A 16,478-nucleotide genomic window follows, 5' to 3' on the forward strand; every position below is an offset into this window, starting at 1 on the left:
TCCCTCTCTCCTCTTTCTCCTTCTCTCTCTCCTTTCTCCTCTCTCCTTTCTCTCCTCTCCTTTCTCCTCCTCTCTCTCTCCTTTCTCCTTCTGTCTCTCCTTTCTCCTCTCTCTCTCTCTCTCCTCTCTCTCTCCTTTCTCTCCTCTTTCTCCTTCTCTCTCTCCTCTCTCCTTTCTCCTTCTGTCTCTCCTTTCTCTCTCTCCTTCTCTCTCTCTCTGTCTCTCTCAGGGGGAGGATGAAGCGATGTTTGTAGAGTACAGGAAACAGTTGAAGATGCTGTTGGATCGCCTGGCTCAGGTGTCCCCTGACCTGCTCCTGGAAGCTGTGGGCAGAGTCTTCAACAACACCATACAGTAAGAGACTCCATCTTGTTTTGTTCCCCGATGTCCACCTTATTTATTAACTTTGCCCCTTTTTTTAAACGACTGTTGTGAAGAAGCGTGCATTGATCCTGATTGTGTGTCTCAGGCGTTGGCAGACGGCGTCCTTCATGGAGGTGGAGGTGGCCGTCAGGCTGCTGTACATGCTAGGAGAGGCTCTGCCTGCGTCTCACGGAGCTCACTTCTCTGGCGACACGGCCAAGACCTCCGCCCTGCAGGACATGATGAGAACGGTGAGTTACACACGGCCACGACCTCCGCCCTGCAGGACATGATGAGAACGGTGAGTTACGCACGGCCAAGACCTCCGCCCTGCAGGACATGATGAGAACGGTGAGTTATACACGGCCACGACCTCCGCCCTGCAGGACATGATGAGAACGGTGAATTACACACAGCCAAGACCTCCGCCCTGCAGGACATGATGAGAACGGTGAGTTACACACGGCCAAGACCTCCGCCCTGCAGGACATGATGAGAACGGTGAGTTACACACAGCCAAGACCTCCGCCCTGCAGGACATGATGAGAACGGTGAGTTACGCACGGCCACGACCTCCGCCCTGCAGGACATGATGAGAACGGTGAGTTACGCACGGCCAAGACCTCCGCCCTGCAGGACATGATGAGAACGGTGAGTTACGCACGGCCACGACCTCCGCCCTGCAGGACATGATGAGAACGGTGAGTTACGCACGGCCAAGACCTCCGCCCTGCAGGACATGATGAGAACGGTGAGTTACGCACGGCCACGACCTCCGCCCTGCAGGACATGATGAGAACGGTGAGTTACACACGGCCAAGACCTCCGCCCTGCAGGACATGATGAGAACGGTGAGTTACACACGGCCAAGACCTCCGCCCTGCAGGACATGATGAGAACGGTGAGTTACACACGGCCACAACCTCCGCCCTGCAGGACATGATGAGAACGGTGAGTTACGCACGGCCACGACCTCCGCCCTGCAGGACATGATGAGAACGGTGAGTTACGCACGGCCAAGGCCTCCGCCCTGCAGGACATGATGAGAACGGTGAGTTACGCACGGCCAAGGCCTCCGCCCTGCAGGACATGATGAGAACGGTGAGTTACGCACGGCCAAGACCTCCGCCCTGCAGGACATGATGAGAACGGTGAGTTACACACAGCCAGCCAGTCCGCTGACAACCCTTGTTTCTAATGTCTGACATCATATCCTGTCTCCTCTGGTGTCAGTGGTTACCAACACACAGTCTGTTTCTAATGTCTGACATCATATCCTGTCTCCTCAGCTGGTCTCCTCTGGTGTCAGTGGTTACCAACACACGTCTGTGTCGCTGGAGTTCTTTGAGACGGTGGTTCGTTACGACAAGTTCTTCCTGGTTGAACCGCAGCACATCCCGAATGTCCTGGTCAGTACTGCAGTACGAGACTGTCTGTCCCAGTCGCTGAATCAACGAACTCTGCCTTTTAACATCGTGTCTTCACAGTGTTGAGGAGAGGGACAGTGGACCCCTGGATAAAGGGGAGGTTTTGTATCAGTGTTGAGGGACAGTGGACCCCTGGATAAAGGGGAGGTTTTGTATCAGTGTTGAGGGACAGTGGACCCCTGGATAAAGGGGAGGTTTTGTATCAGTGTTGAGGAGAGGGACAGTGGACCCCTGGTTAAAGGGGAGGTTTTGTATCAGTGTTGAGGAGAGGGACAGTGGACCCCTGGTTAAAGGGGAGGTTTTGTATCAGTGCTGAGGGACAGTGGACCCCTGGTTAAAGGGGAGGTTTTGTATCAGTGTTGAGGAGAGGAGAGGGACAGTGGACCCCTGGTTAAAGGGGAGGTTTTGTATCAGTGTTGAGGAGAGGGACAGTGGACCCCTGGTTAAAGGGGAGGTTTTGTATCAGTGTTGAGGAGAGGGACAGTGGACCCCTGGTTAAAGTGGAGGTTTTGTATCAGTGTTGAGGAGAGGAGAGGAACAGTGGACCCCTGGTTAAAGGGGAGGTTTTGTATCAGTGTTGAGGAGAGGGACAGTGGACCCCTGGTTAAAGGGGAGGTTTTGTATCGGAGGAGAGGGACAATGGACCCCTGGTTAAAGTGGAGGTTTTGTATCAGTATTGAGGAGAGGAGAGGTACAGTGGACCCCTGGATAAAGGGGAGGTTTTGTATCAGTGTTGAGGAGAGGAGAGGGACAGTGGACCCCTGGTTAAAGGGGAGGTTTTGTATCAGTGTTGAGGAGAGGGACAGTGGACCCCTGGTTAAAGGGGAGGTTTTGCATCAGTGTTGAGGGACAGTGGACCCCTGGTTAAAGGGGAGGTTTTGTATCAGTGTTGAGGAGAGGGACAGTGGACCCCTGGTTAAAGGGGAGGTTTTTGTATCAGTGTTGAGGAGAGGAGAGGGACAGTGGACCCCTGGTTAAAGGGGAGGTTTTGTATCAGTGTTGAGGAGAGGGACAGTGGACCCCTGGTTAAAGGGGAGGTTTTGTATCAGTGTTGAGGAGAGGGACAGTGGACCCCTGGTTAAAGGGGAGGTTTTGTATCAGTGTTGAGGAGAGGGACAGTGGACCCCTGGATAAAGGGGAGGTTTTGTATCAGTGCTGAGGGACAGTGGACCCCTGGAGACAGGGGAGGTTTTGTATCAGTGTTGAGGGACAGTGGACTCCTGGTTAAAGGGGAGGTTTTGTATCAGTGTTGAGGAGAGGGACAGTGGACCCCTGGTTAAAGTGGAGGTTTTGTATCAGTGTTGAGGAGAGGAACAGTGGACCCCTGGTTAAAGGGGAGGTTTTGTATCAGTGTTGAGGAGAGGGACAGTGGACCCCTGGTTAAAGGGGAGGTTTTGTATCGGAGGAGAGGGACAGTGGACCCCTGGTTAAAGTGGAGGTTTTGTATCAGTGTTGAGGAGAGGAGAGGTACAGTGGACCCCTGGATAAAGGGGAGGTTTTGTATCAGTGTTGAGGAGAGGGACAGTGGACCCCTGGTTAAAGGGGAGGTTTTGTATCAGTGTTGAGGAGAGGGACAGTGGACCCCTGGTTAAAGGGGAGGTTTTGTATCAGTGTTGAGGAGAGGGACAGTGGACCCCTGGTTAAAGGGGAGGTTTTGCATCAGTGTTGAGGGACAGTGGACCCCTGGTTAAAGGGGAGGTTTTGTATCAGTGTTGAGGAGAGGGACAGTGGACCCCTGGTTAAAGGGGAGGTTTTTGTATCAGTGTTGAGGAGAGGAGAGGGACAGTGGACCCCTGGTTAAAGGGGAGGTTTTTGTATCAGTGTTGAGGAGAGGAGAGGGACAGTGGACCCCTGGTTAAAGGGGAGGTTTTGTATCAGTGTTGAGGAGAGGAGAGGTACAGTGGACCCCTGGATAAAGGGGAGGTTTTGTATCAGTGTTGAGGAGAGGGACAGTGGACCCCTGGTTAAAGGGGAGGTTTTGTATCGGAGGAGAGGGACAGTGGACCCCTGGATAAAGGGGAGGGTTTGTATCAGTGCTGAGGGACAGTGGACCCCTGGAGACAGGGGAGGTTTTGTATCAGTGTTGAGGGACAGTGGACCCCTGGTTAAAGGGGAGGTTTTGTATCAGTGTTGAGGAGAGGGACAGTGGACCCCTGGTTAAAGGGGAGGTTTTGTATCAGTGCTGAGGGACAGTGGACCCCTGGTTAAAGGGGAGGTTTTGTATCAGTGTTGAGGAGAGGGACAGTGGACCCCTGGTTAAAGTGGAGGTTTTGTATCAGTGTTGAGGAGAGGAGAGGGACAGTGGACCCCTGGTTAAAGTGGAGGTTTTGTATCAGTGTTGAGGAGAGGTACAGTGGACCCCTGGATAAAGGGGAGGTTTTGTATCAGTGTTGAGGAGAGGAACAGTGGACCCCTGGTTAAAGGGGAGGTTTTGTATCAGTGCTGAGGAGAGGGACAGTGGACCCCTATATAAAGGGGAGGTTTTGTATCAGTGTTGAGGAGAGGAGAGGGACAGTGGACCCCTGGTTAAAGGGGAGGTTTTGTATCGGAGGAGAGGGACAGTGGACCCCTGGTTAAAGGGGAGGTTTTGTATCGGAGGAGAGGGACCGTGGACCCCTGGTTAAAGTGGAGGTTTTGTATCAGTGTTGAGGAGAGGAGAGGGACAGTAGACCCCTGGTTAAAGGGGAGGTTTTGTATCAGTGTTGAGGAGAGGAGAGGGACAGTGGACCCATGGTTAAAGGAGAGGTTTTGTATCAGAGGAGAGGGACAGTGGACCATGGTTAAAGGAGAGGTTTTGTATCAGTGTTGAGGGACAGTGGACCATGGTTAAAGGGGAGGTTTTGTATCAGTGTGTTACTGTGTCCCTGCAGATGTCCTTTCTGGACCATCGGGGTCTGAGACACAGCAGTCCTAAGGTCCGTAGCAGAGTGGCCTACCTCTTCTCACGATTCGTCAAGACTCTGCAGTAAGTCCAGCTGTACCGTCACTAAGCACGCCTTACGTCGTGTTCCCAATGGGCCCCTAATCCCTATATAGTGCACTACTTTAGACCAGAGCCCTATTCCCTATATAGTACACTACTTTAGACCAGGGCCCTATTCCCTATATAGTACACTACTTTAGACCAGGGCCCTATTCCCTATATAGTACACTACTATAGACCAGAGCCCTATTTCATATATAGTACACTACTATAGACCAGGGCCCTATTCCCTATATAGTACACTACTTTAGACCAGAGACCTATTCCCTATATAGTACACTATTATAGACCAGGGCCCTATTCCCTATATAGTACACTACTATAGACCAGAGCCCTATTTCATATATAGTACACTACTATAGACCAGGGCCCTATTCCCTATATAGTACACTACTTTAGACCAGGGCTATATTTCCTATATAGTACACTACTTTAGACCAGAGCCCTATTCCCTATATAGTGCACTACTATAGACCAGGGCCCTATTCCCTATATAGTGCACTACTTTAGACCAGAGCCCTATTCCCTATATAGTACACTACTTTAGACCAGAGCTCTATGGGTCCTTGTTGTAGATAGTAGGGTACCATTTGTGTCATAGGACCAGTATTATCAGCAGACTGGTTGTACCCTGTCCTGGTAGTCAACACCAGATCACCAGAAAGCAGGACATGTCATTATATAGTTCTAGAAGGTTCTTTGTGATTGACCCCAACCCTGTCCTCTGTTTACAGTAATAGTTCTAGAAGGTTCTTTGTGATTGACCCCAACCCTGTCCTCTGTTTACAGTAATAGTTCTAGAAGGTTCTTTGTGATTGACCCCAACCCTGTCCTCTGTTTACAGTAATAGTTCTAGAAGGTTCTTTGTGATTGACCCCAACCCTGTCCTCTGTTTACAGTAATAGTTCTAGAAGGTTCTTTGTGATTGACCCCAACCCTGTCCTCTGTTTGCAGTAATAGTTGTAGAAGGTTCTTTGTGATTGACCCCAACCCTGTCCTCTGTTTACAGTAATAGTTGTAGAAGGTTCTTTGTGATTGACCCCAACCCTGTCCTCTGTTTACAGTAATAGTTCTAGAAGGTTCTTTGTGATTGACCCCAACCCTGTCCTCTGTTTACAGTAATAGTTCTAGAAGGTTCTTTGTGATTGACCCCAACCCTGTCCTCTGTTTACAGTAATAGTTCTAGAAGGTTCTTTGTGATTGACCCCAACCCTGTCCTCTGTTTACAGTAATAGTTCTAGAAGGTTCTTTGTGATTGACCCCAACCCTGTCCTCTGTTTACAGTAATAGTTCTAGAAGGTTCTTTGTGATTGACCCCAACCCTGTCCTCTGTTTACAGTAATAGTTCTAGAAGGTTCTTTGTGATTGACCCCAACCCTGTCCTCTGTTTGCAGTAATAGTTCTAGAAGGTTCTTTGTGATTGACCCCAACCCTGTCCTCTGTTTACAGTAATAGTTCTAGAAGGTTCTTTGTGATTGACCCCAACCCTGTCCTCTGTTTACTCTGTTGCCAGTAAACACATGAACTCCTTCATTGAAGACATCCTGTCCAGGATACAGGACCTGCTGGAGCTAGCACCTCCTGTAAGTTACCTCTCCTCTCATATACATTACCCTCTACACATTACCCTCTACAGACCTGCTGGAGCTAGCACCTCCTGTAAGTTACCTCTCCTCTCATATACATTACCCTCTACACATTACCCTCTACAGACCTGCTGGAGCTAGCACCTCCTGTAAGTTACCTCTCCTCTCATATACATTACCCTCTACACATTACCCTCTACAGACCTGCTGGAGCTAGCACATCCTGTAAGTTACCTCTCCTCTCATATACATTACCCTCTACACATTACCCTCTACAGACCTATTGGAGCTAGCACCTCCTGTAAGTTACTTCTCCTCTCATATACATTACCCTCTACACATTACCCTCTACAGACCTGCTGGAGCTAGCACCTCCTGTAAGTTACCTCTCCTCTCATATACATTACCCTCTACACATTACCCTCTACAGACCTGCTGGAGCTAGCACCTCCTGTAAGCTACCTCTCCTCTCATATACATTACCCTCTACACATTACCCTCTACAGACCTGCTGGAGCTAGCACCTCCTGTAAGTTACCTCTCCTCTCATATACATTACCCTCTACACATTACCCTCTACAGACCTGCTGGAGCTAGCTCCTGTAAGTTACCTCTCCTCTCATATACATTACCCTCTACACATTACCCTCTACAGACCTGCTGGAGCTAGCACCTCCTGTAAGTTACCTCTCCTCTCATATACATTACCCTCTACACATTACCCTCTACAGACCTGCTGAACTAGCACCTCCTGTAAGCTACCTCTCCTCTCATATACATTACCCTTTACAGACCTGCTGAGCTATGTTACCCCTCCCCTCATATACCATCCCATAATACCCCAGACCAGACATTTGACCAGACGTCTTTTCCTGCTTGGCACCTTTAGTTCAAGTTATTGAAGTGTCCTCCTGTTGCCATGCCAACCCACTGACCACAGTATAACATTTAACCTGTTCCCCCAAGAGAACACGTTCATACATTATCCTGACTTACCCTCCATTCATTACCCTCTAAAGCATCTCCCTCCACTGACTTACCCTCCATACATTACCCGCCATACATTACCCTCTACAGCATCTCTCTCCACTGACTTACCCTCCATGCATTACCCTCTACATCATCTCCCTCCACTGACTTCCCCTCCATACATTACCCTCTACAGCTCTCTCCCTCTGTACGGACCTTCATTCCTCTCCATACATTCCCCTCCCTCTGTACTGACCTTCATTCCCCTCCCCTCTGTACGGACCTTCATTACCCCCCCCTCTGTACTGACCTTCATTCCCCTCCCCTCTGTACGGACCTTCATTACCCTCCCCAAATGTGCCTCAGGAGAACGGTTTCCCTGCGCTGCTGACCAGCGATGACCAGCTGTTTATATTTGAGACGGCGGGGGTGTTGATCGTCCACGGAGAGAGTCCCGCCGAGAGGAAGCAGGCTCTGATGAGATCCCTGCTGACCCCGCTGACCGACGCCTTCCGTCTGCTGCTGGCCAAACTGGCCTCTGAGAGGGAGGAGGAGAGGCAGGCTGCGCTGGCCGACTGTCTGAGTCACGCTGTTGGCTTCGCTAGGTTGGTATCCAACCACTGACCCTGATGTACAAACACTGACCCTGATGTACAAACACTGACCCTGATGTACAAACACTGACCCTGATGTACAAACACTGACCCTGATGTACAAACACTGATGTACAACACTAGTAACACTAAGCCCTCGTAACATTAGTAACACTAAGCCCTAGGAACACTAAGCCCTAGGAACACTAAGCCCTAGGAACACTAAGCCCTAGGAACATTAGTAACACTAAGCCCTAGTAACACTTAGCCCTAGTAACATTAGGAACACTAAGCCCTAGTAACACTTAGCCCTAGTAACATTAGGAACACTAAGCCCTAGTAACACTTAGCCCTAGTAACATTAGGAACACTAAGCCCTAGTAACACTTAGCCCTAGTAACATTAGGAACACTAAGCACTAGTAACATTAGGAACACTAAGCCCCCAGTAACACTAAGCCCCAGTAACACTAAGCCCCAGTAACACTAAGCCCCCAGTAACACTAAGCCCTAAACGCCAACTGCAACATTTGGTTTTAAGTAAGGCCCAGTGGGCGTATCGAGTGGCCAGCGGTCTAAGGCACTGCATCGCAGCGCTAGAGGCGTTACTACTGACCCGGGTTTGATCCCAGGCTGTGTCGCAGCCGGCCCGCGACCGGGAGACCCATGAGGCGGCACACAATTGGCCCAGCATCGTCCGGGTTGGGCTATTTTGGTATTTTATTAGGATCCACATGAGCTGTTGCAAAAGCAGCAGCTACTCTTCCTGGGGTTCCACACAGAACACCGAGCACAGAACACGGAGCACAGAACACGGAGCACAGAACACGGAGCACGGAACACGGAGCACGGAACACAGAGCACAGAACACAGAACACTGGGGTCGACATGAAACATAATACAGAAGACAAGAACAGACAATAGACAAGAACAGCTCAAGGACAGAACTACATACATTTTTAAAGGCACACGTATCCTACATATCACTACATACACACAGACTATCTCGGACCAATAGGGGAGAGGCGCTGTGCCGTGAGGTGTTGCTTCATCTGTTTTCTGAAACCCAGCTTGCTGTTTATTTCAGCAATATGAGATGAAACAGAGTTCCATGCAATAAGGGCTCAATATAATACTGTTCTTGGATTGGTTCTGGATTTGGGGACGGTGAAAAGACCCCTGGTGGCATGTCTAAGTGTGTGTGTCAGAGCTGTGCGTAAGTTGACTACGCAAACAATTAGGGATTTTCAGCACATTAATGTTTCTTATAAAAATAAGTGACTGCGAGCCAGACCTAATCACCCAACATCAGCCCCCGACCAGTGCCCGACCTCACTAATGTTCTTGTTGCTGAATGGAAGCAAGTCCCCACAGCAACGTTCCAACATCTAGTGGAAAGCCTTCTCAGAAGATTGGAGGCTGTTATAGCAGCAATGTTCCAACATCTAGTGGAAAGCCTTCCCAGAAGAGTGGAGGCTGGTATAGCAGCAATGTTCCTACATCTAGTGGAAAGCCTCCCAGAAGAATGGAGGCTGTTATAGCAGCAATGGTCCAACATCTAGTGGAAAGCCTTCCCAGAAGAGTGGAGGCTGTTATAGCAGCAATGTTCCAACATCTAGTGGAAAGCCTTCCCAGAAGAGTGGAGGCTGTTATAGCAGCAATGTTCCAACATCTAGTGGAAAGCCTTCCCAGAAGAGTGGAGGCTGTTATAGCAGCAATGTTCCAACATCTAGTGGAAAGCCTTCCCAGAAGAGTGGAGGCTGTTATAGCAGCAATGTTCCAACATCTAGTGGAAAGCCTTCCCAGAAGAGTGGAGGCTGTTATAGCAGCAATTTCTTCAGAGATAATGTCTGGTCACGTACAGTAGTATTCAGAGATAATGTCTGGTCATGTACAGTAGTCTTCATAGATAATGTCTGGTCACGTAGACCAGTCTTCAGAGATAATGTCTGGTCATGTACAGTAGTCTTCAGAAATAATGTCTGGTCGTGTACAGTAGTCTTCAGAGATAATGTCCGGTCACGTAGACCAGTCTTCAGAGATAATGTCTAGTCATGTAAATGTAGACGAGTCTTCAGAGATAATGTCTGGTCGTGTAGACTAGTCTTCAGAGATAATGTCTGGTCGTGTAGACTAGTCTTCAGAGATAATGTCTAGTCATGTAAATGTAGACGAGTCTTCAGAGATAATGTCTGGTCGTGTAGACTAGTCTTCAGAGATAATGTCTGGTCGTGTAGACTAGTCTTCAGAGATAATGTCTGGTCGTGTAGACTAGTCTTCAGAGATAATGTCTAGTCGTGTAGACCAGTCTTCAGAGATAATGTCTGGTCGTGTAGACCAGTCTTCAGAGATAATGTCTGGTCGTGTAGACCAGTCTTCAGAGATAATGTCTGGTCGTGTAGACGAGTCTTCAGAGATAATGTCTGGTCGTGTAGACTAGTCTTCAGAGATAATGTCTAGTCGTGTAGTGTAGTCTTCAGAGATAATGTCTGGTCGTGTAGACCAGTCTTCAGAGATAATGTCTGGTCGTGTAGACCAGTCTTCAGAGATAATGTCTGGTCGTGTAGACCAGTCTTCAGAGATAATGTCTGGTCGTGTAGACCAGTCTTCAGAGATAATGTCTGGTCGTGTAGACCAGTCTTCAGAGATAATGTCTGGTCGTGTAGACGAGTCTTCAGAGATAATGTCTGGTCGTGTTGACTAGTCTTCAGAGATAATGTCTGGTCATGTACAGTAGTCTTCGGAGATAATGCCTGGTCATGTACAGGAGTCTTCAGAGATAATGTCTGGTCGTGTACAGTAGTCTTCAGAGATAATGTCTGGTCGTGTTGACTAGTCTTCAGAGATAATGTCTGGTCATGTACAGTAGTCTTCGGAGATAATGCCTGGTCATGTACAGGAGTCTTCAGAGATAATGTCTGGTCGTGTAGTGTAGTCTTCAGAGATAATGTCTGGTCGTGTTGACTAGTATTCAGAGATAATGTCTGGTCGTGTACAGTAGTCTTCGGAGATAATGCCTGGTCATGTACAGGAGTCTTCAGAGATAATGTCTGGTCGTGTACAGTAGTCTTCAGAGATAATGTCTGGTCGTGTTGACTAGTCTTCAGAGATAATGTCTGGTCATGTACAGTAGTCTTCGGAGATAATGCCTGGTCATGTACAGGAGTCTTCAGAGATAATGTCTGGTCGTGTAGTGTAGTCTTCAGAGATAATGTCTGGTCGTGTTGACTAGTATTCAGAGATAATGTCTGGTCGTGTACAGTAGTCTTCGGAGATAATGCCTGGTCATGTACAGGAGTCTTCAGAGATAATGTCTGGTCGTGTACAGTAGTCTTCAGAGATAATGTCTGGTCGTGTAGACCAGTCTTCAGAGATAATGTCTGGTCATGTACAGTAGTATTCAGAGATAATGTCTGGTCATGTGTCTTATTAAAGTCATGTGAATAAATGGTTAATAAGTGATGAGCAGTAACAGACTGTTGTTCCATTCTGTTACAGCATTCAGCCCACATAATGATAAAACATTCACTAGTTATTTATAGAACTGAAACCGAACCCACCTCAAAAAGCACTAATCGCTCAGCACTCTTCTCTCTGGGTTTACAAGTTCTGTTCCTGCTAATACAACATCTCTCTCTCTCTCCCTCCTCTCTCCCTCCCTCCCTCCTCTCTCTCTCCCCTCTCTCTCTCTCCCCTCCCTCCCTCTCTCTCCCTCCCCTCCCTCCTCTCTCTCTCTCCCCCCTCCTCCTCTCTCCCCTCCCTCCTCTCTCTCTCCCCTCCCTCCTCTCTCTCTCCCCTCCCTCCCTCTCTCTCCCCTCCCTCCTCTCTCTCTCTCCCCTCCCTCCTCTCTCTCTCTCCCTCCCTCCTCCTCTCTCCCTCCCTCCTCTCTCCCTCCCTCCCTCCCTCTCTCTCTCTCCCTCCTCTCTCTCTCTCCCCCTCCCCTCTCTCTCTCCCCTCCTCCCTCTCTCTCTCCCTCCCTCCCTCTCTCTCTCCCCTCCCTCCTCTCTCTCTCCCCTCCCTCCTCTCTCTCTCCCCCCTCCCTCCCTCTCTCTCTCTCTCCCTCCCTCTCTCTCTCTCTCCCCCTCCTCTCTCCCTCCCTCCTCTCTCTCTCCCCCTCCCTCCTCTCTCTCCCCCTCCCCTCCCTCCTCTCTCTCTCCCCTCCCTCCTCTCTCCCTCCCTCCCTCCCTCTCTCTCTCCCCTCCCTCCTCTCTTTCTCTCCCTTCCTCCTCTCTCCTCCCTCCCCTCCTCTCTCTCTCCTTCCTCCTCTCTCTCTCCCCTTCCTCCTCTCTCTCTCTCTCTCTCTCCCCCCTCTCTCTCCCCTTCCTCCTCTCTCTCTCTCTCTCTCTCCCCTCTCTCTCTCCCCCCTCCTCTCTCTCTCTCTCTCTCTCTCTCTCTCTCCCCTCCTTCCTCTCTCTGCCCCCCCCCCCCTCTAGTCGTACCAGTAAGGCGTTCAGCAACAAGCAGACAGTGAAGCAGTGTGGATGTACTGAAGTCTACAGAGACTGTCTGCAGACCTTCCTGCCTGCACTGAGCTGTCCTGTCCAGAGGGGGTCTCTGCGTAGCGCTGTCCGCTCCTTCCTCCACCGCATGATCATCTGTCTCGAAGAAGAGGTCCTGCCCTTCGTCCCTGCGGCATCGGAACACATGCTGAAGGACTGCGAGGCCAAGGACCTGCAGGAGTTTATACCACTCATCAGTCAGATCACTGCCAAGTTCAAGGTACCCAGGGACCTGCAGGAGTTTATACCACTCATCAGTCAGATCACTGCCAAGTGCTAGGTTTAGAGGACTGACTGCTAAAAGGGTTAGGGTTAGGGAAAATTAGGGAAGGTCAATGTCCCCATTCCCTGGACCAGGTGTCTCTGTGTCTCTCCTCTCCAGGACCAGGTGTCTCTCTCCTCTCCAGGACCAGGTGTTCATGCCTCTGGTCCTCTCTGTCTCTCTCCTCTCCAGGACCAGGTGTTCATGCCTCTGGTCCTCTCTGTCTCTCTCCTCTCCAGGACCAGGTGTTCATGTCTCTGGTCCTCTCTGTCTCTCTCCTCTCCAGGACCAGGTGTTCATGCCTCTGGTCCTCTCTGTCTCTGTCTCTCTCCTCTCCAGGACCAGGTCTCTCCGTTCCTGCAGCAGGTGTTCATGCCTCTGGTCCTGGCCATCTTTGAGGTGTTGTGTCGACCTGCTGAGGACAACGACCAGGCAGCAGCTCTGGAGAAACAAATGTTACGTAGAAGCTACTTCACCTTCATACAGACGATAACCTCCAGCGGGATGAATGAAGTCCTGGCCAACCAGGGTGAGCTGCTGCTCAGTGTGTACTGTGGTTCTCCAGGGTTCTGCGTGTGTTCTGTTACCCAGGTGTTGAGAACATTAAGTGGGTTCTAAGTGTGTGGTTCCTCAGCTATAAATATATGTTGTGTGATTCTCCAGGGTTCTAAGTGTGTGTGTGTGTGGTTCTTCAGCTATAAATATATGTTGTGTGGTTCTCCAGGGTTCTAAGTGTGGTTCCTCCCCAGGTGTTGAGAACGTAGAGCGGGTTCTGTTCACCATCATCCAGGGAGCTGTCGACTTCCCCGACCCCATCGCCCAGAAGACCTGCTTCATCATCTTGTCCAAGCTGGTGGAACTCTGGGGTGAGAACTACCGTCCCTCCATATCCAACCACTGTCCCTCCCTCCCTCCGTATCCAACCACCGTCCCTCCGTATCCAACCACCCTCCCTCCCTCCGTATCCAACCACCGTCCGTCCCTCCCTCCCTCCGTATCCAACCACCGTCCGTCCCTCCCTCCATATCCAACCACCGTCCCTCCCTCCCTCCCTCCGTATCCAACCACCCTCCCTCCGTATCCAACCACCGTCCGTCCCTCCCTCCGTATCCAACCACTGTCCGTCCTTCCCTCCGTATCCAACCACCGTCCGTCCCTCCCTCCGTATCCAACCACCCTCCCTCCCTCCGTATCCAACCACCGTCCCTCCCTCCGTATCCAACCACCGTCCCTCCCTCCGTATCCAACCACCGTCCCTCCCTCCGTATCCAACCACCGTCCCTCCCTCCGTATCCAACCACCGTCCCTCCCTCCGTATCCAACCACCGTCCGTCACTCACTCCCTCCGTATCCAACCACCGTCCGTCACTCACTCCCTCCGTATCCAACCACCCTCCCTCCGTATCCAACCACCGTCCCTCCCTCCCTCCGTATCCAACCACCGTCCCTCCCTCCCTCCGTATCCAACCACCTGTCTTGCTGCTGTTGATCCTTCCTGACAGAACAATTGTTCTGGAAACATAACCAGCAGATATTAGTTTGTTTTTTTTGTCTTGGACTGGTTTGTGTTCACTAGAAACCTTTTTGTGCTGAAACGGGCAGGGACCTTGCTGAATTCATCCCGATAGAAACTCTTGTTTTCATTGTAAAACATTGTTGCTACGGTTTGCACTAATGAATACACCCCAGGTGTAAAAGCGAACCGTTTTGAACCGGGACTGATTTTGATGTTTTGTCCTTCAGGAGGTAAAGAAGGTATGGCTGGTTTCCCAGACTTCATCTATAAACACATCGTCCCAGCATGCTTCCTGGCTCCTCTCAAACCGTCCTTTGATCTCACAGACGCTCAGACCGTCCTGGTGAGTAGCTGGAACCAGACGCGTCTCTTTACATCCTACACGTTTGGACTCATTTGACAAAAACGTTGTTTTGTTGTTCTTTCTCCAGACGTTGTCAGAGTGTGCTCTGACGTTGAAGATGATTCATCTCAGAAGGGTAAAGCTTCACGTTGGTTTTCCTTTCCGTTGTGCTCGTCTGGTTCATCTATCTTGAACTTTTTATATGAACGAATGAATGCATGGCTGACATGGTGTTTGTGGTGATGTTTTGTACTTCCTGTTCGGCAGGGTCCGGAGTTTATCCAGTACCTTCAACAGGAGTACCTCCCTTCTCTACAGGTGTCGCCCGAAATCACACAGGTACCACTGTCACATAACAGATCACAGCTGGAGCACGGAAATGTCACCTGTTCCCCCGTTCTGTAACACTCCTCCTCTTCCTGTCACAGGAAGTGTGTCAAGTGCTTCAGCAGCCAGACGCCAAGGTCCTCAAAAACTACATGAAGGTACGGAGTCAGCTGGTTGTTGCCTTGGAAACACCTCCACTCTGCAGCCTTGAGACGAGCAATAACATCTGACAAGAGTCTCTGTCTCTCTCTCTCTGCCTCTCATCTCTCTGCCTCTCATCTCTCTGCCTCTCATCTCTCTCTCTGTCTCTCTCTGTCTCTCTGTCTGTCTGTCTCTGTCTCTCTCTCTGTCTGTCTGTCTCTCTCTGTCTCTCTCTCTGTCTGTCTCTCTCTCTCTGTGTGTCTGTCTGTGTCTCTCTCTCTCTCTCTGTGTCTCTCTCTCTCTCTCTCTGTCTCTCTCTCTCTGTGTCTCTCTCTCTCTCTCTCTGTGTCTCTCTCTCTCTCTCTGTGTCTCTCTCTCTCTCTCTGTCTCTCTCTCTCTCTGTCTCTCTCTCTCTCTCTGTGTCTCTCTCTCTCTCCACAGGCTTTCTTTCAGCGAGCCAAACTGTAAATATGAACCGAGCTGGAAGGATTGAGAGAGGACACTGGAAACTAAGAGAAGACTGGTAGTGAGATAGTACCACTCAGTACGGACAGCCGGACGGAGAGACAGACGGACGGAGAGAGATCTTAAAGACGGAGAGCTTAGCATAGGAGCGGCCTTAGCACTTCTGAAGGTAACTGCATAACCCCGCCCATCCTGTCCACGCGGGAGGGAACGGAGCCAAGACACAAGGAGGCTTTAACTGGGGTGACCACACCCCCCTCCAATGATCCAGGACCAATCAAGGACGTGCTCTCCCTCTGGGGTGGTACCCTGGTCAAGTGAAGATGTGATTGGTTGAATTCTCTGCAAGACAGGAAGTAAACTAGAGTATAGGCTTATGGAACAAGGCTTCCATATTAGACTACCAAGTATCCTTTAACAGGCCTCATCTGTCTGTTGGTAATGATCCAACAATGACCTGAACACAATCTAACGATTAGGATTTATTCCTTTATAAAAATGTTGTTTTTTTTGTTGTTTTTTTAAAAACATTTTCAAGATATCTTTCATTTGAGTGGTTGAACGTGGAGGTTTTGTTTCTCTTTGCCCTGTGAATGAATTGATGGACTAAATAAAAGGGCTGGCTTGACATATTTTTCTAGATTTTTCTGTTGTGGAAGAAATGGGATGGTTGGGGGTAGGATGTGTTTTAGTTTGGCGTGACCACTGTAACGGTGGATGACAGACCGGACAGAAACGGTGGATGACAGACCGCTGTAACGGTGGATGACAGACCACTAACGGTGGATGACAGACCACTAACGGTGGATGACAGACCGGACAGACCACTGTTGTAACGGTGGATGACAGACCACTGTTGTAACGGTGGATGACAGACCACTGTTGTAACGGTGGATGACAGACCGGACAGACCACTGTAACGGTGGATGACAGACCCCTGTTGTAACGGTGGATGACAGACCCCTGTTGTAACGGTGGATGACAGACCACTAACGGTGGATGACA

At 50.0% G+C, this 16,478-nt stretch overlaps 2 protein-coding genes across 3 annotated transcripts in view; both read left to right on the forward strand.

The window, feature by feature from the left end:
* The window catches only part of xpot (exportin, tRNA (nuclear export receptor for tRNAs)), a 52,595-nt gene extending 36,494 nt beyond the window's left edge, over nt 1–16,101 (forward strand). For both annotated transcript variants that reach the window (XM_064939215.1, XM_064939217.1), the window contains 14 exons: nt 230–354; nt 470–614; nt 1,653–1,772; nt 4,661–4,755; nt 6,287–6,356; nt 7,695–7,933; nt 12,354–12,639; nt 13,021–13,210; nt 13,431–13,547; nt 14,425–14,540; nt 14,629–14,676; nt 14,808–14,879; nt 14,969–15,025; nt 15,450–16,101. In XM_064939215.1, coding sequence (XP_064795287.1) covers nt 230–354; nt 470–614; nt 1,653–1,772; nt 4,661–4,755; nt 6,287–6,356; nt 7,695–7,933; nt 12,354–12,639; nt 13,021–13,210; nt 13,431–13,547; nt 14,425–14,540; nt 14,629–14,676; nt 14,808–14,879; nt 14,969–15,025; nt 15,450–15,476 — 1,707 coding nt within the window. In that variant the 3' untranslated portion in view covers nt 15,477–16,101. The remainder of the gene's footprint in view (nt 1–229; nt 355–469; nt 615–1,652; nt 1,773–4,660; nt 4,756–6,286; nt 6,357–7,694; nt 7,934–12,353; nt 12,640–13,020; nt 13,211–13,430; nt 13,548–14,424; nt 14,541–14,628; nt 14,677–14,807; nt 14,880–14,968; nt 15,026–15,449) is intronic.
* LOC135515598 (uncharacterized protein KIAA0930 homolog) overlaps nt 1–16,478 on the forward strand; it is a 504,429-nt gene that overhangs the window by 345,749 nt on the left and 142,202 nt on the right. The window lies entirely within an intron of this gene.

The sequence above is a fragment of the Oncorhynchus masou genome, chromosome 27 (genome assembly GCF_036934945.1).
Source record: "Oncorhynchus masou masou isolate Uvic2021 chromosome 27, UVic_Omas_1.1, whole genome shotgun sequence".
Taxonomy (NCBI): domain Eukaryota; kingdom Metazoa; phylum Chordata; class Actinopteri; order Salmoniformes; family Salmonidae; genus Oncorhynchus; species Oncorhynchus masou.